This window comes from Petromyzon marinus, chromosome 54 (assembly GCF_048934315.1).
Source record: "Petromyzon marinus isolate PM22_M1 ecotype Great Lakes invasive population chromosome 54, UKy_Petmar_22M1.pri1.0, whole genome shotgun sequence".
In the NCBI taxonomy this organism is placed as follows: Eukaryota; Metazoa; Chordata; class Hyperoartia; order Petromyzontiformes; family Petromyzontidae; genus Petromyzon; species Petromyzon marinus.
In genome coordinates, this window is record NC_133720.1 from 2,277,656 (window position 1) to 2,305,467 (window position 27,812).

Sequence of the window (27,812 nt, forward strand, 5' to 3'; positions counted from 1 at the left end):
CCAGCAAACTGCACAGCTGCAGGCGCAAGGCCACGCTGCAGCAGTGGTAGCAGCAGTGGCTCACCACTCAAGCGGTGGCCGCCGCGGGCTACAGGCCACAACATGGGTGGCCTTCACGGCCTAGCAGTGTGGCGGTATTGGTGTTGGTGGTGCTATGCCCGGTTCTTCCTCCACCGTCCCCCTGACATGAGACAGCTCTCAACAAGAACCCATTCTGCTGCGATTGTGATTGACGCGGCCTAAACGTTGGGGAGGGGGGGGGATTCGCTGTGGGCCCTTGCTGTGGCTTATCATTGGGTCGCCATGTCTCCTTGCTGTCGAGGGCTTGCTCTGTGTGTTGGGTCCGCTCTGGCCTGATGTTGGGTCTGGTGGCCTATTGTGGGTCCACGGTGTGGGTCAACTGTTGTCTAATTGGCCTAATTGTGAGTCACCATGGTTCAGTGTGGGTTTGCTGTAGGTCAGAGTGAGCTAATGTGGGTTGGTGTGCAATATTGTGGCCTAATGTGGGTCACTGTGGCCTAATGTGGGTCACTGTGGCCTAATGTGGGCCACTGTGGCCTAATTTGTGGCGCTGTGGCGTAATGTTGGCAACTGGCCTAATATTGGCCACTGTGGATCATGGTGGGTCAGTGTGTCAGGCCAAGCCTTGATCCTGCTATTGTAGTGACAGTAGACGGTACTTCCCGCAAATGGTCAACGCCGAGTGCCGGGCGGGAGTCAATGAACCCGCCCCCCGCCAAGAAGTGCTTAGGGTTGACGAGTACTTTGGTTGGGTAGTAGGACCCTGATGGAGGAAATGCCATCAAAGGATGGATGAGCTAATTTAATTAATTAGCCAACCCCAGTGAGAGGGCAGATGGGGGCTCTTGAGCCACGGAAGGGTGTCTCGGACAAGTCACTCCCCAATAAATAATCTGCAGCAAACCCACCACCGGCCATCCTGGGTTAATTCCACGCCGCTGGATACTGGTGAGCAAGCAGAGAGTGTGTGGCTGGGTGAGGACTCTGCGGAAGCCCTCAACAACCACTTTAATCAATACATGCGCAAGGCATCTCTTGCGTACAGACATATATGGTGATGATGACCGTGAAAACGCGGCAGCAATCTCCTGAGAAAAGGAGACACGAGACTCGACGGCGCTTTCCTGGGTTAGCCAGCGTAGTGATAATACAATCGATTTCTCCTGCACCCAGGCATCATGGACCCGTTCCTGGTGCTGCACCAGCTGCGTTGCAACGGCGTGCTGGAGGGGATCCGCATCTGCAGGAAGGGATTCCCCAACAGGGTCCTCTATGCCGAGTTCAAGCAGCGGTGAGTGCAGGGCCCAGTCTCTTCTTTTTATATGTAAAAAAAGTTAATAGTTTTTTTTTTATAGATTGTAATGACCTTGCCAAGGAGAATGTGATATTGGGTTGTACTGCGGGTGTGCACAGAGCCAATGCCGTGGTTTGGCGAATGAATGAATGAATACATTAGTGTGCAAGCGAGTAAAATGCATCGTTCCCTGTGTGGCCATGCTCACGGCGTTCTCCAGGTATCGCATTCTCAACCCAAACGCCATCCCGGAAGATAAGTTTGTGGACAGTCGCAAGGCCTCCGAGAGGCTTCTGGGCACGCTGGACATTGACACCAGCCAGTACAAGTTTGGGCACACCAAGGCGAGTCCTGACGTGGAATGCTGTTCCCAAAACCATCGACGCTTTTAAAAAAATAGGCGGATTTGGTTGCATGAATATTGTGATGACATCTCAAGGTGCCTTCAGGGTTGCGAGTTATGCCAAGCGTCACATGGTCAAGGGATTCTATGGGTCTCTGTGTGGGTCTTTTGGTCTCTGTGTGGGTCTATCTCGATGTGAGCCTGTGTCTCTATGTGGGTCTCTATGTGAGTCTACAGCTCTCTGTCAGTCTATGGATCTCAACATGGCTCTCTTTGAGTCTTTGGCTCTCTGATAGTCTATGGGTTTCTCATATCCGTGGCCCTTCTAATCACATCTTCCGTGTCTCTTCTCAACACGTGCCCGATCCATTTTAAGTCTCACCTCTCCGTTATCTCCCTCTCCTCCCTGTAACGGTATTTAAAAATATTCCGCTGTTGTGTGTCTCACTCGCCTTTTTCACGTTCACAGGTGTTTTTCAAGGCTGGGTTGCTCGGGCAACTGGAGGAGATGAGGGACGAACGACTGGCGAAAATATTAACCATGATCCAAGCGAGGGTGCGTGGAATGCTCATGCGGTTGGAGTACAAGAAGATCATCGACCGAAGGTCAGACACGCGAGCATGGCGACGGAACGCAAACGGCCCTTATCTTGACGGCTAAGTGCAGCTCGCTGACAGAATCTCGCGTTGGCACAGACAGGTGAAGCACATCGCCTACTGTGTGGCCACTGTTCCCGTGAACTTTGCTCATTCACTCCTCCACCCACGGCGGAAGGGACTCGGCCTACCAGACAGACTGTTTCACACACAGCTGTCGCACTGCGGGTCACAACAACACACACCTCTTACACACTCACCTCACCCACCCACATATCACTCAGTTCACATAATTATCTGATAATTATAATTATCATCACTGGTGTTGGCCGAGAGCGGGAATCAAACTCAGGTCACTGGGGTTTGTAGCGCAGTGTGCTAACCACTACGCCACCACTCACCCACCCACCCACCCCCGGACCCACCCACTCACCAGCCTGCCCCCCACTCAATGTCTCCCATTCCACCAGCACTGAGATCCAAGCCTCCGCATTTATACTCTTTGGTTCTATTCGGTAAAGTGACGTAGGTAAAAAATAAAACAACAAAAATCACGACGTTTCGGCCACAACACAAGCGGCCTTCATCAGGTGAAGGGATCAGGCTGTCTCGAGGACAGCGCTGGAGTGAAACACAGCCACGCTCAGACCGCGACCTTTAAGCTGTGTGCGAGGAAACAAGGTGCCTTGACAAAGGAATTAGCATAAAAATTAGCATTTGATTGGCCGACTTAGCGTAGAGGTGGTGTACATGCAGGTGCACATGGCGGTTGGCACGGGGGGGGGGGGGAGGGGGAGTTTACCTATTGATGGTGTGAAAAGGGAATTTTTAAGAGCTGCGAAAGTTTGGGGTACCACTACTTGAAAAATATACTGTACCATTGAAAATTAGTTTAATGTTTGGTTCGATTTAGAACATCTTTCCAATGGTTGCTTAATTTGAAACCATCTTCGCATTTAGTTTCTGCTCTAATTTTGTGTTCCCAACCTCACCCCAGGAACCCCCTTAATCTCCCCATAATAACCACCACCTTTCCTGTTCGCTCTTCATAAATATCTCTCTCTACGTCTACCACTCATCCGTCAATCCAATCCATCCATCATCGTTTTTGCTCTCGTAATTTTTTCTCTAAGCCCCATTGATGCATCACAGGTTCGCCCATCGCTTCCTCTCATTTATTCACCTCTTCCTCACCGTCACATTCGTGCGCACCGTCGTTAATTCTCTGTTAAAGCGGCCTTGGTCGAGGCGCTACATAAATTACGTTAAGACGAGATTGTCCAATGTTCCGCCACGCCAACAGGGACGCGCTGCTCATCATCCAGGCGAACATCAGGGCCTTCATGGCCGTCAAAAACTGGGCCTGGATGAAGCTCTTCTTCAAGATCAAGCCGCTGCTGAAGAGCGCCGAGACCGAGAAGGAGATGCAGAACATCAAGGAGGAGTTCCAGAAGCTCAAGGAGCTCTACGCCAAATCGGAGGCGCGGAGGAAGGAGCTGGAGGAGAAGCAAGTCGGCCTCATCCAGGAGAAGAACGACCTCAGCCTCCAACTGCAGGCCGTGAGTCCAGGGTTTATCAGAATCAATGTATTTGTACTGGAGGAATCCGATGAGCAATAAAGCTATTTTTTTATATTTTTTACGGAGGTCCACTAGGGGTGGGTCAGAACGTTACAATGGCAAACGATACAAAAACACGATAAGAATGCGAAGTATAGCAGTAAACAAATCACTTTAAAAAAAATATAACAATCTTTTTTTATAATAATAATAATAACATTTTGGTACTGGCAAAGGAGGTCTGATGAAATATTTTTTTACCTTACCAAGTAAGGCCCACTGAGCTATTAGCTTCTTTTTCAAAAGTGACCTGGTCACAAATGATAGCTCACCGAAGTGGCTTATCATGTGGACATTTTATAGCGGCCAAATAATCGAAATACTTGAAACGCATAATTTTTATTCTGAATTTGGAGGGAAAAACCGGAGGACCCGGAGGAAAAAATCCACCGCAAACTTCAATAATACAGCAGGCGTCAGCGTTGGGATCGAACCCTCGATCTGCACAGCATGTATACATTGGGGGCGCGCAGAGTGGCCACAAAGTCCCTTTGTATTCTTAGTTCTTTCGGTAAAGTCACGTTGAAGGGAAACAACAAAATAATAAAAAATATATAAAACAATAAAAAAAAAATTCTCACGACGTTTCGACCATAACACGACCGTTTGTGTTACGGTCGAAACGTCGTGAGAATTTTTATTTTTTTATTGTTTTATATATATTTTATTATTTTGTTGTTTCCCTTCAACGTGACTTTACCGAAAGAACTAAGAATATGAATTACTGCAGTCACGAAAGCTTTAAATCACAAAGTCCCTTTGCTTGAAAAAAGAAAATATATTTAATGTTACCTCTGTCATGGGACCGTTTTTGCCAGTATCAAAGTATGAAAAATAAGAATAGATTCTTCCCCTTTCTAGCAATAAAACAGGAAGCGTTAAGATGTTCAAACACCAAGTAGGTTCCTTTTACGAGGAATCGTGTCTGCATTAGCCACACAGAGTACTTGTGGTGAGCATGCAAACAAAACATCCTCTAAAAATATTGGCATTGTCTTCGCAACTGATTTGCCTACACCAGAGAAAACCTTCTTCATAACGTAGTCTCACTGCCAGTGTCCGACTAGAGAACGCCAAAAGGCGAACACCACAAAGACAATGCCACTATCAGAGCATTCATAGCTCGGTGTGAGCGGCTATATCATGGGATACCTTTGGTGGAACGTCCCCGTGTGTTTGTCCTCTATTGCCGAGCGCACAGCTCTCGATTCGCATCAAAGTGCTTCTCGACGGATCCCTCCAATCGGGTGGCTGCGTACCGCACAAGCAGTTGCGGACAGCTGTTCTCACTTCCTCATTATTATAATTATTCATAATAAAAAGGTTTTTGGGTTAGAATAACGACCTCGCCTGATGAAGCAGGTTGTGATCACCAGCAAAACGTCGAACTCAGTTGTAAAATGTTGTGGGTTTACTCTCCATCACACCGGTGTGCTGAAGCGCCGTGCTGCTGCTGCTGCTGTTCAGTTCTTCAGCACATCGTCTGACGTTCTGCTCCACATGCCGGGAACATCTCTGCATGAATGCACCGCAGAGAGAGAGAGAGCTGCGGTCAAAAAATAAAATTTCAGCATTCGGACGAAACCGCATGCGCGCAGTGCCACAATGGACCACTGCACGGCGTGAGTGAACGAGCCACCCCCCCGTCCCGATGACGATCCGCTCTTCCCCGCAGGAGCAAGAGGTGATCGCGGACGCCGAGGAGCGCTGTGACATGCTGATCAAGGCCAAGCTGCAGCTGGAGACGAAGGTGAAGGAGCTGACGGAGCGGCTGGAGGAGGAGGAGGAGATGAACTCGGAGGTGACCTCCAAGAAGCGCAAGCTGGAGGACGAGTGCGCCGAGCTCAAGAAGGACATCGACGACCTGGAGCTCACGCTGGCCAAGGTGGAGAAGGAGAAGCACGCCACGGAGAACAAGGCAAGTGGGCAGCGGGGAGCTGGTCGTACGGACAACGACGACAACGGCGATGATGACGATTCCGAACTTGTTACGAGTTGCCGCGTGCCATTAGATCAATCCGGCAGAGAGAGCGAGAGGACGACTCAGAGGGGCGAAGAGGAACCACGGATAATCAGAATCTGTATCGGCACGGGATACGAATGTTTTTAACAAACAACGCGAATACACGATAGTGGTGACAAGTAAAAGAAAGGCAAAACAAATGACCCAAAAACATGCAAATACAACAATAAACCATCCCCATCCGACCACGCAAAGCCCACCGAGGCATTCACCGCTTTTTCAGAAGCGACCTGGCCGCAAATGATCCGCTCGTCGTGCGGAAAAATCCATAGCAGCCAAGATTAGCGACGACGATTCCAACTTGTAACGAGCCACCGCCGCCACCAATCCATTCGCTCGCTCTCTCATCTCATCTCAACGTAAGTTGTACAGCGCCTTGACCAAGGTCCTTTACATTCGTACGTACCATTGTTAATAATCTGTAATGGTGGAGATGATGCGAATAGAATAGATGAGAGCAAGTCGTGGGCGAACCCGTGATGCGTCAATTAGGCAAAAGCAAAAATTTTATGAGAGCAAAATGATGATGAATGGATTGGATGGATGGGGAATGAGTGGTAGCCGTGCAATGAGATTGTAAAGAGGGAGCGGGAATGGTGGAAGTGTTTATAAGGGAGAGAGATTAAGGGGTCGTGCGGTGAGCTATGGGGAAAAAAGTGAGTTTTGAGGGAGGAGCGCATTGGTAGAGAGGGAAGGAACGACTCAAAGGCTGTAAGGAGGAACCACAGATTTGTGGGAAGGCGGCAGCTGCCACGCGGTGGCGAACCAGTACCAACAATTCGCCAAGCTCTGCCATCCTCTATATATTAAGGGAATAAACCGGAGCCCCCTGGAGAAAATCCACGCGTGCGAGGGGGAAACACTCGATCCCGTAGTGACAGAAATGGGTGACGTCCATATATTTGCTGTCGTTCCACCTTCTCCTGGCAAGTAGGGGTGTGACAACTCGATGCTCGACAGGAAGGGGTGCTTCGCAAACATTCGTGCAATCCACCATCCCTCGCTGGCATGCTTAGCCACCGTGTTAATGAACAGGCCCTCTCTTTTTGATTTAAAGGTTTCGTAACTGCAGGGATTCACAGCAAGAAAATGTTATGGCTGTGGTTTTCACACCTGATAATGATTGCTTGTGTTGCAGTCAAAACGTCGTGAGAATTTTATCGTTTTATATTTTTATTATTTTATTGTTTCCCTTCTACGTGGTGACTTTACCGAAAGAACCAAGAATATGAGCCCCTCTCTTATTTTCTTAATCACAGTTGCAGGGCACTGGGCCAAAGTGACAATGTGTCAAGCGGCCAGCAGCGGCACTGTTGAAGCAGTATGTACGTATGTGTGTATGTTAAACTTCTTTCACACCATACGTAGCAAGCCATGCTACATTGTTGGCGAACCATCGAGCAAAGACGGCGGTCACCGCATCGCTGCACTTTCAGATGCCCTCCTGCAGCCGTCTGGAACGCTCTCTCTTCCTATATTAGAAAGTCACTGGAGCTGTGCCCTTTTATATCTAGACTGAAAAATAAAAAAATTTCAGGACTGATTTTTCCATTTAGTTTGTTTTCCCTTCCCCCCGCACCTCCAATTAGCGTGGTGGGCTACGTATGGTGCGAAAGAAGTTCAACACACACAAACACGCACATCATCCGAGTAATAGATTCGTGCAACTCAGCGACGGGCGAGGGTCTCGTGGGGGTTATTGCACCGTGCGCAACCACGGCGGTGGTCGCTGCCGTTTGGCGAAGGTCGGGCGGCAGGGGACGTGGGAGCGCAGACGCACGGGCGACGCTGCTTGCACGGCGCCGCCGATCTCGGCATCGCCGCGTGCAGCAGACTTGCCACAACGTTCCCGCACCACGGCGGCCTCCCAATCCGTGCGCTATCCAGGCTCAACCCCCCCCCCCCCCACCCCTGCTGAGCATTTTCGAGACCTTGGCTTAGGCCACGGCGCGTGTCGAGCGATTGGCCCGTGGGGAAATGGAGGACGCTCCAAGAATTGACGGCATCATCGTCGTGTGGCACCGCGCAGGTTAAAAACCTCATGGAGAAGATGACAAACCTGGACGAGGTCATTGCCAAGTTGACCAAGGAGAAGAAGGCCCTGCAAGAGGCCCACCAGCAGACTCTGGATGACCTTCAGGTGGAGGAGGACAAGGTCAACTCCCTGACCAAGGCCAAGGCTAAGCTGGACCAGCAGGTGGATGATGTGAGTGGGTATTTTTGTTTTATTTTTCGCTTTTAAGGTTCTAATAACGTAACGTTAGGTGAAAAGGTAAGGGCGCAGCCGTGAAAATGTTTTGCTCACGCGACTGCTGGCGGAAGACCCTGCACCTCCAGAGAGGGTATTTGGCCTACTCTTCCATGGGCGGCCAGATGTCTCGGAAGAGTTGGAAGTAATCATACTTAATTGCCCATGAACGCAAAGATGATTTGTATTTATTATTATTATCATCATTGCTGTTTTTGGTTCATAAATTGTCACAAAGATTATGTTGTTTGGATTTCTGGTTGACGTTTTTGTTTGTTGTTTAAAAGCTTGAAGGGTCCTTGGAGCAAGAGAAGAAGGTCCGCATGGAGCTGGAGAGAGCCAAACGGAAGCTCGAGGGAGACCTCAAGTTGATGCAGGAATCCGTCGTGGATCTGGAAAACGACAAACAACAAACGGATGAGAAGCTTAAAAAGTGAGCCTGCCCGAATTGTGCAATGCAACGTTTCACGATGTGAGGCCACGTCAAGTGGTCGCGATCATGATGGTCTGTCGAAGCTTGGTAATTGCATTTCGCATCTTGATACTTAAGTAGTTGCTGTGCTTCGCCGCACTTAAAATATAAATTAGGTTCGCTCAGAAGGTCTTCAACTGCCGTTCACATAATCCTGCCACTAGCCCTCTAATCGTTGCGACAACAAAAACAACCTCTAATGCTTATAGCGCACTGCATGGTACAGTTGCACATTAAGTAGTTCAACAAACTATGAAGGCCGTGTCGTCATTTAATAGCCATGCTGTCATTGACTCCGGCGACCATTGTTCAGAGTAATAATTTAATGCATAGATGATCACTTCCAACCTTGAATGGGCGACTTGGGCATTTCATAGATAATTTGTCAGCAACTGTACTATTTAACGAAAGGAATTACTTCAATCAAACGTTACGTTTATAAAGAGACTTGGAGTCATGATCACGGCTCGACGATATTTAACGAAAGTGACGGTATTTTTTTCGATCATCGTGGTGTCAGCATATCGTAGCAACCCTGTCATTATAATAATGCATTAATGACTGCAAAGTGTATCGTCACACGTCAGATTTTGCGTGTATGTGTTAATGTGTTGGACGAAATTGGTGTTGCGTTTCCCCTGCAGGAAGGACTTTGAAATTTCGCAGCTCAACTCAAAAATTGAAGACGAGCAGGCCTTGGCTGGGCAGCTCCAGAAGAAGATCAAGGAACTCCAGGTGTCCATTTTCACTCAGAATCAATCGTCACAATTATTTAGGCTTGTAACTCGCCACGCAGGTCTTTTTTGCTCACTCCCAAAGACAGAGAGACAGAGACTCAGAAGCACAAAGAGCCACAGGCGTGCGGCAGCAGCCACACGGCGGCGAGCTGGCGGCGCTACCAAGCACTGTCCAAGCTCTGTGGTTCTCTTTGTGCCAAGATGTTTCGAGCTAAATTGAGTGTTCATGCACGTGGGACGAAACCAAGAGTGCCCAGGGACAACCCACGCGTGCGAGGGGAGCAACACTTTATCCCCGTGCAGATGGAAACAGATGGAGATTAGTCCACTTGCTGGCGAGCCAGGGCATGGCCCGCCTCCTCGACGCCCATGGGTGGGGAGCTTCACAACATTTGTTTGCAATCCACCGACCCTCGATGCCTCCACAGCGCTCGATTACAGGCAGCCACGTGCATAGCTATCCCCCCCCTCCACCCCGTCCACTTAGACAGATGGAGAGAGCTAATGCATGATCAAAAATAGTCGAGTAAAGAGTCAAAGAGTTTAGAATCGCGTGACCGAAAAGCGTCATTGCCTCGTCAATTTGCCCGTTTGTTGGCGCTGGCGACATCGGCGCGTTATTGCCGAGACCTAGATGAAGAGGAACGTCCGGCAGCAGCACACGAATCGCGCCCCGTTTGTCTCCCCGCCGCTTAAAACGAACAGGGTGGCCCCCGGAGAGGCAGATCTAACGGATAAACGGGTTCAACCTCAGGTTGGAAAACATTAAAACTTTTAACAACATGATAATAGGGTTTTCCCTTTTTTTCTGGCAACAAAACAGGTGTTAAGATGTTAAAACACCAAACTGAAAAAAACCTTTTACAAGGAATCATGTCTGCATTAACCACAATGCTTGTGGTCAGAATGCAAACAAAAAACACACTGATAATATATGCATTGTCCTTGAAACTGATTGGTCCACACCAGAGACAGTTTTCTTTTGAGCCTCGTCTCAAACGGTGTTGACGTCCTCTGGTCTAACACCGTTTCAAGGACAATGCATATATATTATCAGATTATGTTTTTTTGTTTGCATTCTGACCACAAGTATTGTGGTTATAGCAGACATGATTCCTTGTAAAAGGTTTCAGTTTGGTGTTTTAACATCTTAACACAGCTGTTTTGTTGCCAGAAAAAAGGGGAAAAACCAATGATCATACTTTGGTACTGGCAAAGGAGGTCCCATGATGTAGATTATTAACAACACGCAACCAATTTTAAAAAAATATGTATCTTTATTTTATGCAAACGAAACAACTATTTAAAACTATGAATTATTTTTATTTTACCAGCTAAGGCCCACTGAGCTATGTAGCTCTTTGTCAGAAGCAACCTGGCCACAAATGATAGCTGAACTAACTGGCTTATGTCGAAATTTACAGCAGCCAAATCCTCTTAAATGCACGATGTTGATTCTAAATGTGGAGGGAAAAACGTGGAGGTCCCGGAGAAAAATCCACGCGACCACGCGGAGAGACACGCAAACTCCAAATATACAGCAGCAGGTGTCAGGGTCGGAATCGAACCCACGACCTCCTGTATACTAGGCGAGGTAGTTAACATCTCCTAGCCACCGTGATGATGAGAGAGAGAGACACGCAAACTCCAAATATACAGCAGCAGGTGTCAGGGTCGGAATCGAACCCACGACCTCCTGTATACCAAGCGAGGTAGTTAACATCTCCTAGCCACCGTGATGATGAGAGAGAGAGAGACACGCAAACTCCAAATATACAGCAGCAGGTGTCAGGGTCGGAATCGAACCCACGACCTCCTGTATACCAAGCGAGGTAGTTAACATCTCCTAGCCACCGTGATGATGAGAGAGAGAGAGACACGCAAACTCCAAATATATAGCAGGTGTCAGGGTCGGAATCGAACCCACGACCTCCTGCACACCAGTCGATGTAGTTAACATCTAGCCACTGTGACGCCCATTAATTTAAAAAAAAATGTCTCAACGTATTCCAAACCTGTGCGCCACCGCCGCCCCCCCCGGCCAACCGTCTCCTCTCCGTGGATCGCCCGCCCCCCCCCCCCCCCCCAAGGCTCGCATCGAGGAGCTGGAGGAAGAGCTGGAGGCGGAGCGGGCGGGGCGCGCCAAGGTGGAGAAGCAGCGCTCCGAGGTGGCGCGCGAGCTCGAGGAGCTGAGCGAGCGTCTGGAGGAGGCGGGCGGCGCCAGCGCCCTGCAGCTCGAGGTGACCAGGAGGCGCGAGGCCGACTTCCTGAAGCTGCGGCGTGACCTGGAGGAGGCGGCGCTGTGCCACGAGGCGACGGCGGCGGCGCTGCGCAAGAAGCACGCGGACGGCGCCGCCGAGCTGGGCGAGCAGCTGGACAACCTCCAGCGGGTCAGGCAGAAGCTGGAGAAGGAGAGGAGCGAGCTCAAGATGGAGGTGGACGACCTGGCCTCCAACATCGAGCAGGTCACCAAGGGCAAGGTGAGGATGGCCGTCTCGTCCGCCGTGCTGCTGCGCGCGTGCGTGCACGGTAGTGCGTAGGTGCTACTCGGCTAACAGCACTTGCCCCAGCAGTCTGCTCGGGCGATACGGGGGAGCTTTGTCTTTTGGTAGCGTAGCGGCTAGCGTGCCGCGCTACAAACCCGGCGACCCGATTTCGATTCCAGCTCACGGCAACCAACGCCAGTGACGATTATCTGAACCGGTCCTGCGCCTCCCCTCTCGCTCTGTTCTACCGCCTAATTTGTATTGCACGTCTCACCCGTACCATCTGGATCGCCGCACGCTGTGCGAAACCAAACTCGACGAGAACTAAAAGGCAAACAAAACTCGGTGGGCACGACACGCGAGGGGGCGCGACAAGAGGAGAGACCCCGAGGCGACGCGCTTCTCTGCGGGCTGGTGGCGCTCGGTGCCTTTCGCCCCGCAGGCAAACGCGGAGAAACTCGCCCGCATGTTCGAGGACCAGCTGAACGAGACCAAAACGAAGGTGGACGAGCTGCAGCGTCAGGTCACGGAGCTCTCCTCGCAGAAAGCCAAGCTCGAGACCGAAAACGGTACCACGGCCACTCCGCCCCCACCTCGAGTACACTCACTGGGGACAGCACTGGGCCCGAGAATAACGAGAAGGGTAAAATCGGGCCTATCGCGATATATCTTATGCACGTACGAATGTACGTTGAACTCCTTTCGCCGGAGAAGGAGAAGATCTCATTGTCACCGACGTAAGTAAACAGATCAATTTTGAGCGTCGTGAGTGGAATAAATTCTCCTGCGGAGGGAGGAGCTGGTAGGAACGTTGGGTTGCTCGGTCAATGGTCAGGGTCAACGGCGGCACCACGTGGTGTATGTGAGGGCCAGGCAAAAAGAGTACAATACCCACCGGGGGGTTGTTGCAACAAGTTGTCATACAATACTTACTCTACCTGGATGTGCATGTACCACCTAAAGCAGCCTCTCCCCCCCCGCCTGAATAGAGTGCAATTCCGCCAGCAGGCGGTGGCGGAAGGCGGGTATCGCGTCCAGGTCGTACCACTCGAAGGCAGTTCAGGACGCCGTCGCTGTCGCCATCGTGGGCGACGAAGCGGCCGTACGCCCGCACGGCGTGCATCACATTAACGATGGGGTGCACGCCGCAGTCGTCGGAGTTTTGTCTGCCCCGGCACAACCGCCCGGACGGCACGCAGCGGCGCTGCGACAGGCGCGCCAGGCGGCAGGACCCTGCGAACGAGTTCGGCGGCGGGCGCCTCGAGCGTTGTCCGACCTGCCGTTGCTTCGCGCTAGCCAGTCGAGGACAAACACAGTCGCGCCGGCCGGGCTGGCCTCGTTTGGCAATCGGCAGGAGTTGCCAATGCGCCGCCTCATGTATCGGAACGATCCATGAGGAATGGTGTGGGGTTTTTTTCAACACAGGGAACCGTACCTCGTATAGCAGCAGCTCCCAAGGTCGGTAGTTGATACAGCGCACGTGTGTACAGTGCCCTGTGCAGAAATGTGTACAGTGCTCAACTAAATGTTTTATTTTGACCGGGCAGGGCCCACTGAGCTGAATACGATTCCGAAGTGACCTTGCCTCGAATGATGGCTCAACGAATTGGTGGCTTATAATGTAGAGATTGAGAGCAGCCGCAAACTCCAAACGCATGTTGTTGAGTCTCCACGTGGAGGGGAAAATGTCGTGAAGATGGCCGCACGTGGTTGGTGGCCACCCACCCCCTCGTGTGTGTCATAGCCTCCTTACTCACCCAGCCCCTCCCTCCCCACCCTCCCCTCTCCACCCAGCCCCACCCCTCCCATTTTTGGATGCACGACGGACGGACGGACACAATAATCCCCTGTGAGCTGGTGGAACCAGAAGGGTCCTACCAGTATAATAATGGTTATTTTGTTTTACGTATTTTGTATGTACGTATATGTTGAACTTCTTTCACACCGTATGTAGCCAAACGTGCTAATCGGAGGTGCGGGGTAAGGACAATAAACTAAACACAAAAAGCAGTTCTAAAGAAATTAGTTGTCAATCTAGATTTAAAAGTGCATAGCTCCAGTGGCTTCCTAAGAGGGCTCTATATATGATTCAAAGTTTTGCTGGCTGGCCGGGACGGACGGACGCGTTCAAAAGACACTGTTATCAGTACATATAAATATTTGACTCAATTCACCGACTGGCTGTCCTGACAATTTTGCGTAGGGGGTTATTGCACTCCCCACACGTCATCTTCTATGCACAAAGAGCGTCCAACTGAATGTGTGACCGCATACGTTGACCGAACTAAAAGAATGACTGCGTGAACTCCGCTAAAACCCCACATGTCGTCGTCGTCGTCGACTGAACTGTGACTACAACAACAAACGACGACGACCATGATTGCGTTGACACCGACCTGCTGCTGCTGCTGCTGCCGCTCTTAACCGCCTGGCTCCCCGACAGGTGAGATGGGCAGACAGCTGGAGGAGAGAGACGCGATGGTGAGCCACCTGTCCAGGGGAAATTGTTCCTTCACTCAGCAAATCGAGGAACTCCGGAGGCACCTCGAGGAGGAAACCAAGGTGAGGCATTTAGGGGACGGGGGGGGGGTGCTGCTTGGGGAGGCCTTCATCCAGCAGTGGATCGATCAGTGCTGATGATGACGAGGAAGATGGCGGTGGTGATGATGGCGTTGACAGGGTCTTTTCTACGAATGCTTCGCAGCTATGGAATGTATGGAAATATTTTCAGAATCATAATATTTATTTATACAGGAGGAATCCGATGAGCTATGAAGCTCTCTTTTTTTTACCAGATTTCCTAGAGGCGCGGGTCAAAACGTCACAAAAACAAATGATATGCATGTGTGTAGAACTTAGTTCGCACCGTACGTGGCCGACCGTGCTAATCTGAGGAGCATGATCTGCTCCCCCACGGTCACATTGCAGCACAACCCCCCATCTCAAGCACACATCAACGACGATGACGACGATGACGACGATGACGACGATGACGACGATGACGACGATGACGACGATGACGACGATGACGACGATGACGACGATGACGACGATGACGACGATGACGACGATGACGACGATGACGACGATGACGACGATGACGACGATGACGACGATGACGCCACGCGCGACAGCCGCTCCACGCACGCCCCGGCGGGCACTTCGTTAAATCGTCCGCCGCGTTACGACGCCGCCATGACGTGCGCTACGACCCACGTGACGCGTTCAACCGTGCCCTCGACTCGTTTCACCACTTGCGAAAGCGTGCGGTATCGAGCTCGGCGATGATGATGATGATGATGCATCTCGCCATCTCCTCGTTCCTCCGCTGTCCCCCTCCTGCCCCCCCCCACCCCACCGCCGGCACGCAGGCCAAGACGGCGCTGGCGCACGCGGTGCAGTCGGCGCGCCACGACTGCGACCTGCTGCGCGAGCAGTACGAGGAGGAGCAGGAGGCCCGGGCCGAGCTCCAGCGGGCGCTGTCCAAGGCCAACGCCGAGGTGGCGCAGTGGAGGACCAAGTACGAGACGGACGCCATCCAGCGCACCGAGGAGCTGGAGGAGGCCAAGTGAGGGCGCACATCGTAGGCGCTGCCGGGTGGGGGGGAAGGGGTGGGGGGCAGGGGGGTAAGGGGACGTGGGGGGGGGGGTGGCGAGCAGCAGCTAAGGGGATGCCTTCGTCCGGCAGGGTGGCGGGGAATCGACCGAGGCCGATGACGGCCGCTTTCGTTTCATTTCGTCCGCCCGCGCGTTCAGGAAGAAGCTCGCCGCCCGACTCCAGGAGGCGGAGGAGGCGGTGGAGGCCGCCAACGCCAAGTGCGCGTCGCTCGAGAAGACCAAGCACCGTCTGCAGAACGAGCTGGAGGACGTCATGGTGGACGTGGAACGCTCCAACGCGGTGGCGGCCGCCCTCGACAAGAAGCAGCGTAGCTTCGACAAGGTGCTCGCCGAGTGGAAGCAGAAGCACGAGGAGCAGCGGTCCGAGCTGGAGGGGTCGCAGAAGGAGGCTCGTAGCCTCGGCATGGAGCTCTTCAAGCTGAAGAACGCGTACGAGGAGGCCCTGGACAACCTGGAGACGGTCAAGCGTGAGAACAAGAACTTGCAAGGTACTGATGATGCTGATGATGGTGATGCTATTGATGAGTGGAGGGTTTTCGCGGTTGCGCTGTGCGTCTCTGCGATGCCACTCGTTGTTGTTGCCGATGTTGATCGGCGCGATGTCCGACGTTTTGCTCCACATTCGAAGGGAAAGAAAGCAAGCTCTCCTCAAATCACGTTCCCGAAGAAGCTCCCGGCGCGGTAAGGCTCAGAAAGGTCACCACAGATCCATGAGACGATAGTCGAACGGATTTTTGGTTACATTCTCAATTCTGGACGGCAGGAAGATTCAGTGCAGAACCAAATTGAATTTGATGGTGTGGCTGGTTTATTTTGTTATAAAAAAAAATCCTTCTGGGTTGAGACCATCAACTCGGGCTACACGCGACGACCCGGGTTTAAATCACTGGCGGCTGGCTACCCTTTAGACATCCGTGAAAAAGAGCTTTACAGCTCATCGAATTCGTCCAGTATATAAATATATAAATATTCGGATTCCCGATTCTATACCGATGGCATCGGCGGTGGACCCGCTCAGCGCCCTGACCTCCCACGGTGCCACGTGGTCACCCACTGTTAATTAAACTTTGGTATTAGTCACGCATGCAAATCACATTTCTGTGGCTTTAAGAAAAGCATTGCCCCTTACCCCAACATGTGTTTGATATTTTAAAGCCCCTTTCGTGTGAGCGAGCGAATGAGGAGCCAGCGAGCGAGCGTCCTCTCCTTTGTGCTTTGAGCCGCGAGTCTTTTGTTTGTTTATAGAGGAGATTGGAGACCTCACGGAGCAGCTTGGGGAACTCGGAAAGAACATTCACGAATTGGAGAAGATGAAAAAACAAACAGAGCAAGAAAAGCTGGAGATTCAAGCAGCATTGGAAGAGGCAGAGGTAATACGGAAATAAGAATAACCATCCTCATTACCACGGTCATCGTTCTCGTCACAACCAGGAGCGTCTTAAGCATCATCGGCAGCAGCGTTATTATTACCAGCAGCATTATCACCAGGATCCTCACGACCACAATTCAGTACAGATGAATTCATAGCAATAATTTACAGCACTCGCTCCACTGTTGATATTACTCGGCACGATGTTCATCACGCGGTGTGCTAACACCAGCGTACCACCGCTCCTCGCTCCCGCAAACAACATTGCCAGCAAGTCGCAACCTCCGATGAGCACGGTTGGCTACGTACGGTGCGAAAGAAGTTCAACGTGCGTAAACGCGTACCAATAACGAACGTCAATAGGTGCGGCACCGTCACGAGTCCGCACCAACATCGATGTCGCCATTTTTAACACAACGCGACCAAATGTCCTCGTTTGGCCAGGACACAGTCTTCGGTTGTAGAAAGTTTTTTTTTCCCCCGGTGTCCCCTCTCTCCCACCTCCCCCCCCACCCTCGTCATCATCATCAACAACAACGACCGACCGGGCATTGTTGTTGGGCGCCCCTCCCCAGGGCGCTCTCGAGCACGAAGAGGGCAAGAGCCTGCGCCTGCAGCTGGAGCTGAATCAGGTGAAGGGCGACGTCGACCGGAAGATCGCCGAGAAGGAGGAGGAGATCGACAACCTGAGGTGCCGGCGTTGCGCTCGTTGTCGCTGAACGCAGCGAGCAAAGGAAGCGTTCGTCGGCGACGGGGTTTTTTCAAAAGACAAATATCTATAGGCCGACCTGACAATATGGAGTGGGATAAATGTTTATTGCCTCGGGTCCAACTCGACGGAGAGATCGATTACAAAGAAACGCACAGACGAGGACTTTAACAAAATCTTAACGGGTCGTCCGAATTCCGGTGGTTATCGGTGACTGACGGTGACCGACGGCGACGACGTCGTATGGACGAACAGCAACGTGTCACATTGTGACGCTAACTATTGACACCCAGTGGAATGCTTCCTGAAGATGCGGAGTTAATTTCAGTGAGCAGCTGGTCACTCGATGTTTTACTGTTTGTTCACCACATTCGAAATGTATGTACCTCCAATAAGCACGGTTGGCTACGTACAGCGCGAAAGAAGTTCAACATACGTAATAGCATGGTTGGCTGCAAAGACAAAGATTCCGCCGTGTAGCCTCAACAGACCGTTGGGGCAAGTGCTGTTAAGCGAGCACCTATGAAGGCCGGCACGACACACGACGGAGTGGATGGCCAGCACCACGCCCGGCCGCCTTTGTCTACCGAGTGGCGATGTTTACACACCGCACCAGATACTCATTTGAGGTTGAGTCGACCTAGAGGAGGCCCAGGACCGGTTCAGATAATCGTCACCGGTGAGCGGGAATCGCTGGGTTCGTAGTGCAGCGCGCGCTAACCGCTACCCTACCACGGTGCGGACTCCCCGCAGACGCAACCACCAGAACGCGGTGGAGGCCATGCAGGCGGCAATGGATGCGGAGGCGAAGGTCAAGAACGAGGCGGTGCGCCTCAAGAAGAAGATGGAGGGGGACCTGAACGAGATGGAGATCCACCTCAACCACGCCAACCGCCAGGCCGTCGAGTTCCAGAAGCTCACGCGTACCCTGCAGGGCCAGCTGAAGGTAACGGCGGCGGTCGGGAGGCGGAGGAGCGGAGTTGAGCCTGGGGAGCACGGGGGATGGGCGACCGTGACTGCACGGCAGCCTACAGCAAAGACCAGCACTGGCAACGCGGTCAAACGTGGTTTAAGCGACCACAAACGGCACGCGGACATAAAAGGGCTGTACATGAGGACAACCGCCCCCTCCCCGCATCCACCGATCAGGAGTTGAACTCGGCAAGGCACCTCGAGGGCTTTTATTCGCTTGAACCCACGCAATCCCCCTCCACCCTCCCCGCAACTATGCGGGGAGGTAGGTAGGGCCTTCATCCAGCAGCGGGTTGACATAACAGGGGCCGAGTCTTCCTGCTATGGTCGATGTGGACGTAGAGCAGCGGCTATCATTTTATGTGGAGGTGCTCGAGCCGGATGATTGCATCACGAGTAGCGGAGTGTTGCATCGCTCCGATGATCGTTTCGACTTTTAAAGCGCACATTATTCGCTTTCTCTCGACGAGAGAGGAGGCGATGACTCAGGAAGCAAGAGGAACCATGGATAAAGTAGGAACGGCAGCAGCCACCATGTGGCTGCTGCCGTTCCTGTTTAACACGTAGGCTTTGCCGACCAATATTATCCCTAAGAGGTTTTTTTTTTGGTTAGATCGCGTAAATATAAATGTGTCGATAAACCTCGAATTGTAAATATAAGTGTTGTGGGTTTACTCTCCAAAGCACTGGTATGTTGTATTAGTAACGAATTGGTATGTTTTGTTTATGTGATAAACTTTACTAATTGGCTGTGTTGGGTGGTGGCGGGTTTAATGACATTTATATTTACGTGATCTAACAGAAAAAAAACCTATGGATTCTCAAGCTCTGCGGTCCTCTGTATCTTAAGGTGTTATAGGCCTCCTTCAAATTTATGCATCGGGCATCGAGTCGTCAAACGTTCCACGGTCTGTTCTGGGTGGCGACCACAGTCGTCACAGACTGCTGGAAGAGTTTTAAAAAATCCGCATCAGTTGCTGCCACGGTCCGTGCGGTGAATGCGGTTCAGGGGTTGCGGCCCCGTGAGCTTCAGGGCGGGGGAGATCGACGGCCAGGGATCTTCTGCGTCGCCTGGACTCTCACGATGGGGACGGCGTTGGCGGTGACGGCGGCCGTGCCGGTTCCGCGCGTGCAACCGTGCAGGACCTGCAAGCGCAGCTGGACGACGCGCTGCGGGAGGGCGAGGGCTACAAGGAGCAGGTGGCGGCCGTGGAGCGGCGCAGCACCCTGCTGGCGGCCGAGCTGGAGGAGCTGCGCTCGGCGCTCGACCAGACGGAGCGAGGGCGCCGCCTCGCCGAGCAGGAGCTCCTGGAGGCCACCGAGCGCGTCAACCTCCTCCACTCGCAGGTGCCGGCCCGTCCAACTCCCAACCCCTGCCCCCCCCACCCCCACTCCCCACCTACCCCACTTCCTCTCCCCCCCCCCCGCCCGACTCCCCTCCCCGCCTCTATTTAATACTTTTCATTTACTTTACGTTAATGATAACCTATTTTTTGCGTTTTTTATCATAGTAATTGTCACGTATTTTAAACAGCACATTTACATATTTATTTCATGAAGGTAATTCATAAAAAGAAAAAAGATAGGATTTGCCAAGGCCAATATCGTAATCCGCCAAATTTTCCGTTCACGACCACCTCGGGAAACGTTTCCCTCGCGAAATAACGAGGCAGGGAACCCTGGCACTGCGCGTGTCTCCGGCCCGCAGAACATGTCCCTGATAGGCCAGAAGAAGAAGCTGGAGACGGACGCCTCTCAGCTGCAGGGAGAGCTGGAGGAGGCCATCCAGGAGTGCCGCAACGCCGAGGATAAGGCCCACAAGGCCATCACGGACGTGAGTGCCGCCCCCACACCACACCCCCCGCCCCCACCGCTTCACGCGACGGGCATCCGTTGCTCTTAAATTGTCTTGGTCGTCAGTTTCATCACCATCGTGTTCATCGGCGTCGAGTCAGGAGACGGAAAGTCCGTTCGGGGGTTTGTCGCAGGGCGCACGAATCCCCTTCGTGGAAGCGGACGTAAAACAGAGCTACCTCTGAGCGCCACGGTGGTGAGATGTTCACTCCCTCGCCTGGTATGCAGGAGGTCGTAGGTTTGATCCCAAGCCGGACGCCTGTATATTTGGAGTTTGCGTGTCTCTCTCTCCCGGTGGTCGCGTGGATTTTTCTCCGGGTCCTCCGGTTTTTCCCTCCACATCTAGAATCAACATCGCGTGTTTAGAGTATTTGGCTGCTATACCTTTCCACGTAATGATAAATAAATTTCGTCATTTGTGATAGCCAGGTCGCTTCCAGAAAAAGAGCTACATAGCTCAGTGGGGCCTCACCTGATGGAAAAAAAAGTAAAAGGTCCAAAAACAAAATAGGGCAGCATTTACTCACCTGCTTTGCATGCAATATGAGAGCGATGTTCCATCGCGCGATGGGTGAAAGGGATTTTTATTTCATTCAGAGTGCTGGAATTTAGCCAAATGTAAGCGCGAACCCAAATTGAACGCGATGGGCCCCGTTTGCATGGTAACTGGGGGAGGCCTGCGCCTGACATTGTGACGTTGCTGTGACGTTGCTGTGACGTTGCTGTGACGACGGTCCGTGGGCAGGCGTCGATGATGGCCGAGGAGCTGAAGAAGGAGCAGGACACGAGCGCTCACCTGGAGCGCATGAAGAAGAACGCGGAGCAGACGCTGAAGGACCTGCAGCACCGGCTGGACGAGGCCGAGCAAGTCGCGCTCAAGGGCGGCAAGAAGCAGATCCAGAAGCTGGAGGGCAGGGTGAGACTGAGGGTTTGGCGGTGGTGGCGGCGGCTTAGTGGGATGGAAACGGGCGGAACAGAAAGGCTTCCACGCGACAGCGTTTGTGATGAGCGACGCATCGTGTCGAGCCGACTGACTGGTATTGGATGGCCTGCGTAAAGGAATGACTTGTCACTTAACTAGTGACTAGGACTAGGCCTACCTCATCCATAATATACTCGTGGGTAGTAGCAGGCCTACTCCATCCCTGATTAACTAGTGAGGAGTACAAGACCTAGCCCATCGCTAATATACTAGTGAGTAGTACTAGGCCTACCGACAAATGTTTAGCTGTAAACCTCCACCACCCGACAGATCCAATTAAAAATAAAGTCATCGCGTGGACAAATATGCCAATCGGATTTGGTTTATCAGCGAAACCGGACGAGGAATGCCGAAGAGCAGGCGACATCTTCACGGCCGTTCTGCACGATGTTTCGCTGGAGATTGCCTTCTAGGATCATCATCGGGACATTAAACGAGAAGCTCAGCCCTCGCGCCGACCTTCAAAGGCGCTTACCGACAGCCGCTGTCCATCCCACAGGTGCGGGAGCTGGACAATGAGCTGGAGATGGAGCAGAGGAAAGGGGCCGAAGCCCTGAAGGGTTTCCGGAAGTACGAACGCCGGATGAAGGAGCTCACCTACCAGGTACTTGCCCTCGTCACCATGGGCACAGCCGCCGCGGGCATTCTGGGGTGGGTGGAGGGTGGGTCCGGACACCCCCAAATACAAAGATCCCCCATATAGCCTGTAACAGACTGTTAGGGCAAGTGCCGTTAGCGAGCACCTACGAAGGCCGGCAAGGCGGACGAGGGCGTGGGTGGCCAGCACCACGCCCACCTCCCGTTGTCTCCCCAGTGGCGATGATTAAACACCGCACCAGGTACTCATTGGAGGCTGAGTCGACCGAGGGGAGGCCCAGGACCGGTTCAAATAATCGTCACTGTTGTTGTCCGTGAGCAGGAATCGAACTCGGAGTGCCAGGCTCGTAGAGCAGCGTAGCGCTTACCGCTACACCACCCCCCCCCCCCCCCACTCCGCCACAGACAAAATTCACAAGCATTTGAGTCCGCGTTTTTTTCCCCTCTCCTTTCGAATAAGTCCATTGAGATTGTAGAAGCTTTCAAAATAAGGTGTTTTTCTGCAACCAATATATCTCCATGTAATTTTAGTGGAGTATCTAGAAACGGATCACCCTGTATGCTTCATTATAATCACGACCCTGTTGCCGATTAAATCACTGACACAATGCACAATGTCCAATTTAAGGCTGAAGAGGACCGGAAAAATTTGGCACGAATGCAAGACCTCATCGAAAAACTGCAGCTGAAAGTGAAAAGCTACAAGCGGCAGTACGAAGAAGCTGTGAGTACCTTGTGCCGAGATGCTCCTCACCCAACCTCTCATCAGACACTCACCACTCGCCTGACCCTCAACCCATTCTGACCCTCGCTATATTAAATGCCACAACTACGCTCCTCTCACCGAGTGTAATACTTAATGATATTTCGATTCCTAGCCAGGATTTTTCCACTGTACATAATTCTTCGTTCGTAACATTTCCCGACGTTTGTTCTACGCAACGCCTGTCAACCCTCCCTTCACCCATGTAAAGCGCTGGCTGCCGTCGAACCGGCCGGTTCTATGCGAACCCCCGTAAACCCTCCACCCCCCTCCCCCCCACCTCCCCGCGTAACCTTGCTTGCTGCCATATCAGCCGTTTTGTCTGGGCCGCCGTTTGGGAAGCAAATAAATAACCATCCCGAGCCCGGTGGGCCTCGCGTGAAACCGCGCGGCCGGCCCGCTGTGTGTCCGTGTGCCGCGTTGGCTGCGTCTCCAGGAGGAGATCGCCAACAGCAACTTGTCCAAGTATCGGAAGCTGCAGCACGAGCTGGACGACGCGACGGAGCGAGCCGACATGGCAGAGTCGCAGGTCAACAAGATTCGCAGCAAATCGCGAGACGTGGTCACGAAGGTGAGCCCACACCAGAGTTGTTGTGGTTTTGTTATTACAGTAACAGGGACTCCTCTACTAAACGAGCGAGTTAGGTTCCAGAGGTCTGTTCGTAGGTCGATTTGGTTGTAAGTCCAACTTTACTCCCGTCGACTCCAAACTTGTTGTACGGCATGTACACTAAACATGGGGAATGGCTTTAAAAGTTGTATAATCTCCTGTAGATGTAGATGCCACTGGTTCTTCATGTTCTGCAGGTGTAGATGCCACTGGTTCTTCATGTTTTGTAGATGTAGATGCCACTGGTTCTCGTTCTGTAGATGTAGATGCCACTGGTTCTTCATGTTCTGTAGATGTAGATGTTACTGGTTCTTCACGTTCTATAGATGGCACTGGTTCTTCACGTGCTGCAGATGTAGATGCCACTGGTTCTTTACGTTCTGTAGATGTAGATGCCACTGGTTCTTTACGTTCTGCAGATGTAGATGCCACTGGTTCTTCACATGCTGCAGATGTAGATGCCACTGGTTCTTCACGTTCTGCAGATGTAGATTTCACTGGTTCTTCACGTTCTGCAAATGTAGATGCCACTGTTTCTTCACGTTCTGCAGATGTAAATGCCACCACCGCCACCTATTGCATGTCGGTTGGAACTTACGACTCTTGGTCTGAACAGGCAACTGGACATATGGACAGGTTTGATCTTCTTTGGTTCTTTCGGTAAAGTCACGTAGAATGAGAATAAAATAATAAAATAACACAATAAAATTCTCACGACGTTTTGGCCACAACGCAAGCGGCCGTCTTCAGGTGAAAGGAACAGACCTGTCGGGACGACAGAGCTTCAATGAACGATGTTAAGATTCGTAGCGAATTTTAAGCTGGTTGGGAGAAGTGAGGCACGAAACGTCGTGAGAATTTTATTGTTTTATTTTATTATTTTATTCTCATTCTACGTGACTTTACCGAAAGAACCAAAGAAGATGAATCCTTGCAGGCACGAAAGCTTTAAATCGAAATGGACAGGTTTGTTTGTATCTCTGAAAGTTTGTAAGTCAAATGGTCGTAACTAGGGGAGTCCCTGAAATAATATGGTGAAAATGATTTGAGAATACTGCAGTGGTGTGTCATGGTTTTTAGCACACCGGACTTGCAATCGAGTGTACGGGCCTCTCCTTTCCGATGCAACTAAATGCATCCGCGGGGTAAACGGCGAGCGCTCGTTCGTACTTCAGAATCAGAATATTCATCAATCCCATCAGCTATGAAGGTCTTTTTCACCATATGTCCGGTAGGAACATCTGTGACTTCTTACACGAAGCACACGTCCTGCTGTGCCAGCAGAGTTAGGCATGGTTTCAATATGAGTTGTATCTATCCGGGGAGATTTACGTAATTATCCACATAACAAGTTTGTAGGGAATGTTATGGTTGGCACACGCAACTTGCAATCCAGAGGTCGCCGGATCAGTGTCATCTCCCGGTGTGGCAGTTGACTCAATGGGACAAGTTTCTACAAATCCACCCAAACCACCTTTGTTCACGTGGCAAAATAAAAATGGGGTACACGCACAGTTGAAGACGATTGGCAAGTTACATGTGATGGGGTGAAGCGTGGCTACTCCCACCTTTTCAAATATTTCTGGACAGCAGGGAAGAGTAGGCCAAATAGACTCATGGAAGGGGGGCTCTCTGGAGCTTCATCGGGTGGAAGCCCTTCCGCCAGCGGTGGTGTGAGCAAGCAATTGCCAAATGAAAGCCTGACCCTGGCGTCGTGGTTGCTGGATCCATACTTCACCGCGCCGGTTATTGCGGATTGAAGGGCCCATCCTTTGACCGATTGAGATACCACTCGGCACGACGTCAGCCATGGCTGGGAATCGAACTTAGGCCAGTTGGTTCATAGCGCGGTGCGTGAACCATTGGATCACCGCTCCCCCCCTGACCTTCATAAATGGCCAAGAAAAAGGTCACCGACACCAGGAGCCTATATTTGAAGGCCTTTGCACTTCGATGTCGGTCAGGGTTTTTTTTTATGGGAAGCCTGCCAATTTTTTTCTAAATTAAAAAAACAAACCGAATTCTTTCCTCCTCCCCAAACCCCTGTTCTTCAGAAACACGACGAGTAAAGAGTGACCAGCGGCCGCAGAGAGAAGATTCAGCGGACATCTGCAAGCAAGCGGGGGTTTGGGGGGGGGAGCTACATTCACTTGTTGACAAACAAAGCCTCCCGTCCGTCCAATTCTTGACAATGACGTCCCCACGTCTCCATTACCACCGAGGCAGTTCCATAAAAAATATATATTATTGGTCAACGACCTCAGTCAATAACAACAATATTTAAAGACGACCTAAAATAAAAAAAAATATTCCAAAAAGTAATTTCGTCTAAGTACGTCCACCGCCCATTTTTCAAACATTTCTCCCGAATCAAAAAAGGCGGACACATTTTATCTCCGAGTCCGAATTGTTCGACACACCTCGGCCAAAGTGAAAGAAGCCACTTAATGATTATACTAACAGTTACTCGATTTTTATACACGTTTAAAACGTACGTCCGAGACCACGTAAACTGCCAAGTGACAACAGGGTCAAATCGGTAACGGTGAAGCGATTTTACCTTTTCGGCAAAATATGAATCTGGCCCTGGTGTGTGTGTGTGTGTGTTTGTCTCTGATTGCTACAATATTGTAGTTAAAGGACCCGCTATTATGCACGGTTTCACAAACATAACGCTCAAGAGTAGTCAAGCAGGCGACATGCCCAGTGACCTAAAACACGGGGCAGTTCCAGCAATGACCGGCTTTCATGGCAACCAGCAACAGATGCATTTTTGCCTTGGGGAAGCAGTCCCTAGGTGGTGCATAGACACGGAGAAAAGAAAGAGAGAGGACTGGCAGTATCTTGAGATGCGAGTTGAGTGTGGCATGGAGCAACAAGTGGAATGGAGAGACAAAAGAATGAACTTTTTAGAGCAGCTTCAGAGAGGGGAGGAGGGAAGCTGAATGAGAATTTAAATAAACATGGCAACATGTGGATTGGGCACTCTAGGGGGTGAACGTTTGACGAATGAAGTTCTGGAATGAAGGATGTTGGGAAAGAGGCCAAGAGACGGGAAAGGAAAAGTTGCCGTGGAAAAGAGCTTAACAACTCATCGGATTCCTCCAGTGGCAATAAATCTTCGGATCGATGCTGCTTGACAACTTGGGAGGAAGGTTTGGAGAGAGCCGCCCGCCGTGCGGCAAAGCGAAGAAAGCTCGCGATGAGGCAGGATGGGTGGCGATTGAGCCATGGACCTGCAAATGGCCAAATGACCAGGGACAGAGAGGAAGGATTTGCCATTCCATCTTCGTAGAATAAGCAACGATTATTAATATTCCTGCTAAGATGCTCATCCATTACGCGCGCTTACAGTCGGTATATTATTCACCGTGCAAGCCGGCAAGCGAACAGCACGTGCCGCACGCGACACAACTTTTGCTACGCGTGACACACCGCCGTGCTAGAGCGAGCGCTCTGCGGTAATCATCGCTTCAAGCTTACGAATCCCAGATGTTGAAACGACGGCAAGGAATGGTTAAACATGCTAAACTAATCTCTTCGTTTGGTTGGAGGTGAACAATAATACCACTCGGGGAGAGTTTTTGTTCTGCATGCGGTTATCCTCATTGTGTGGTTGCAAATAAACGTCTGGACACAAAAAAATAACTTTTCTGATGCCCCTCGCCTTCATTTCACAATAACACGAGCCTGCTCTCTCGCGGGGACCCGCGTGAACATCTAGTCACATGGACAGACGTGCTGCTGCTACTGCTGCTGCTGCCGCATGGCTTCGACCGCTGGAACTTCATTTGGAGTTCCCAGAGCAGCAGTTGAAAAAAACCGAGAATAAATAATAAATGCATTTCGTTTTGCGTCGTGTAAGTCGTGGAAATGACATCTCAAAAAGCATATTTTAGCATACGACAAAAATTACCCGAGAACACCACCCACGGGAAAATAAAAATTGTTTAGTTTTATATTTTAGATTTTTAGCGATTTGTTTATCTTTACTTTGCACTCCTATGGTGTGTTTGTCGTTGTAACGTTCTGACCCGCCCCATCGGATTCCTCCGGTATACATTAATATTCTGATTCTGGGCACGGAGCAAACTAACAACGAGCTGTTACGTGGTGGGGGAGGAACAAGACAACACGAGTTGAGAGGTGGTGGGTGGTCAGACAACAGCTGAGCTTCCGACAGCAGCGAGAGGGCGCAGGGGCAGCAGCACTCAGCACGAACCCGAGGATGCCCTCCCTCGCCTCGCAGCAGCTAAGTGCTCTCCTCGCTCCCGGCAGGCGGCAGCAATGGCACGTGGGTAGCTGCTGCGTGGGGAGCGGTGGTGCAGCGGTTAGCGCGCCGTGCGATGAACCCGGCGAACCCGAGTTCGATTCCCGCTCACGGCCACCAGCACCAGTAAGGAATATCTGAACTTGGTGCGGTGTGTGAACATCATCACTGGGGAGACAAAGGCAGTCGGGCGTGGTGCTGGCCACCCACCCCCTCGTGTGCTGTGCCG

General features: G+C 51.5%; 1 protein-coding gene across 2 annotated transcripts in view; it reads left to right on the forward strand.

Moving 5' to 3' along the window:
• LOC116954084 (myosin heavy chain, skeletal muscle, adult-like) overlaps positions 1-26,961 on the forward strand; it is a 49,632-nt gene extending 22,671 nt beyond the window's left edge. For both annotated transcript variants that reach the window (XM_032974503.2, XM_076052084.1), the window contains exons 21-43: positions 1,195-1,312; positions 1,536-1,659; positions 2,128-2,264; positions 3,559-3,814; positions 5,550-5,792; positions 7,927-8,103; positions 8,433-8,578; positions 9,262-9,352; positions 11,445-11,834; positions 12,283-12,409; positions 14,284-14,402; positions 15,212-15,408; positions 15,596-15,945; positions 16,703-16,827; positions 17,402-17,517; positions 18,289-18,481; positions 19,651-19,854; positions 20,216-20,341; positions 21,107-21,277; positions 21,843-21,947; positions 22,569-22,664; positions 23,140-23,274; positions 25,368-26,961. In XM_032974503.2, coding sequence (XP_032830394.2) covers positions 1,195-1,312; positions 1,536-1,659; positions 2,128-2,264; positions 3,559-3,814; positions 5,550-5,792; positions 7,927-8,103; positions 8,433-8,578; positions 9,262-9,352; positions 11,445-11,834; positions 12,283-12,409; positions 14,284-14,402; positions 15,212-15,408; positions 15,596-15,945; positions 16,703-16,827; positions 17,402-17,517; positions 18,289-18,481; positions 19,651-19,854; positions 20,216-20,341; positions 21,107-21,277; positions 21,843-21,947; positions 22,569-22,664; positions 23,140-23,274; positions 25,368-25,382 — 3,761 coding nt within the window. In that variant the 3' untranslated portion in view covers positions 25,383-26,961. The remainder of the gene's footprint in view (positions 1-1,194; positions 1,313-1,535; positions 1,660-2,127; positions 2,265-3,558; positions 3,815-5,549; positions 5,793-7,926; positions 8,104-8,432; positions 8,579-9,261; positions 9,353-11,444; positions 11,835-12,282; positions 12,410-14,283; positions 14,403-15,211; positions 15,409-15,595; positions 15,946-16,702; positions 16,828-17,401; positions 17,518-18,288; positions 18,482-19,650; positions 19,855-20,215; positions 20,342-21,106; positions 21,278-21,842; positions 21,948-22,568; positions 22,665-23,139; positions 23,275-25,367) is intronic.
• Positions 26,962-27,812: the final 851 nt, after the last annotated feature.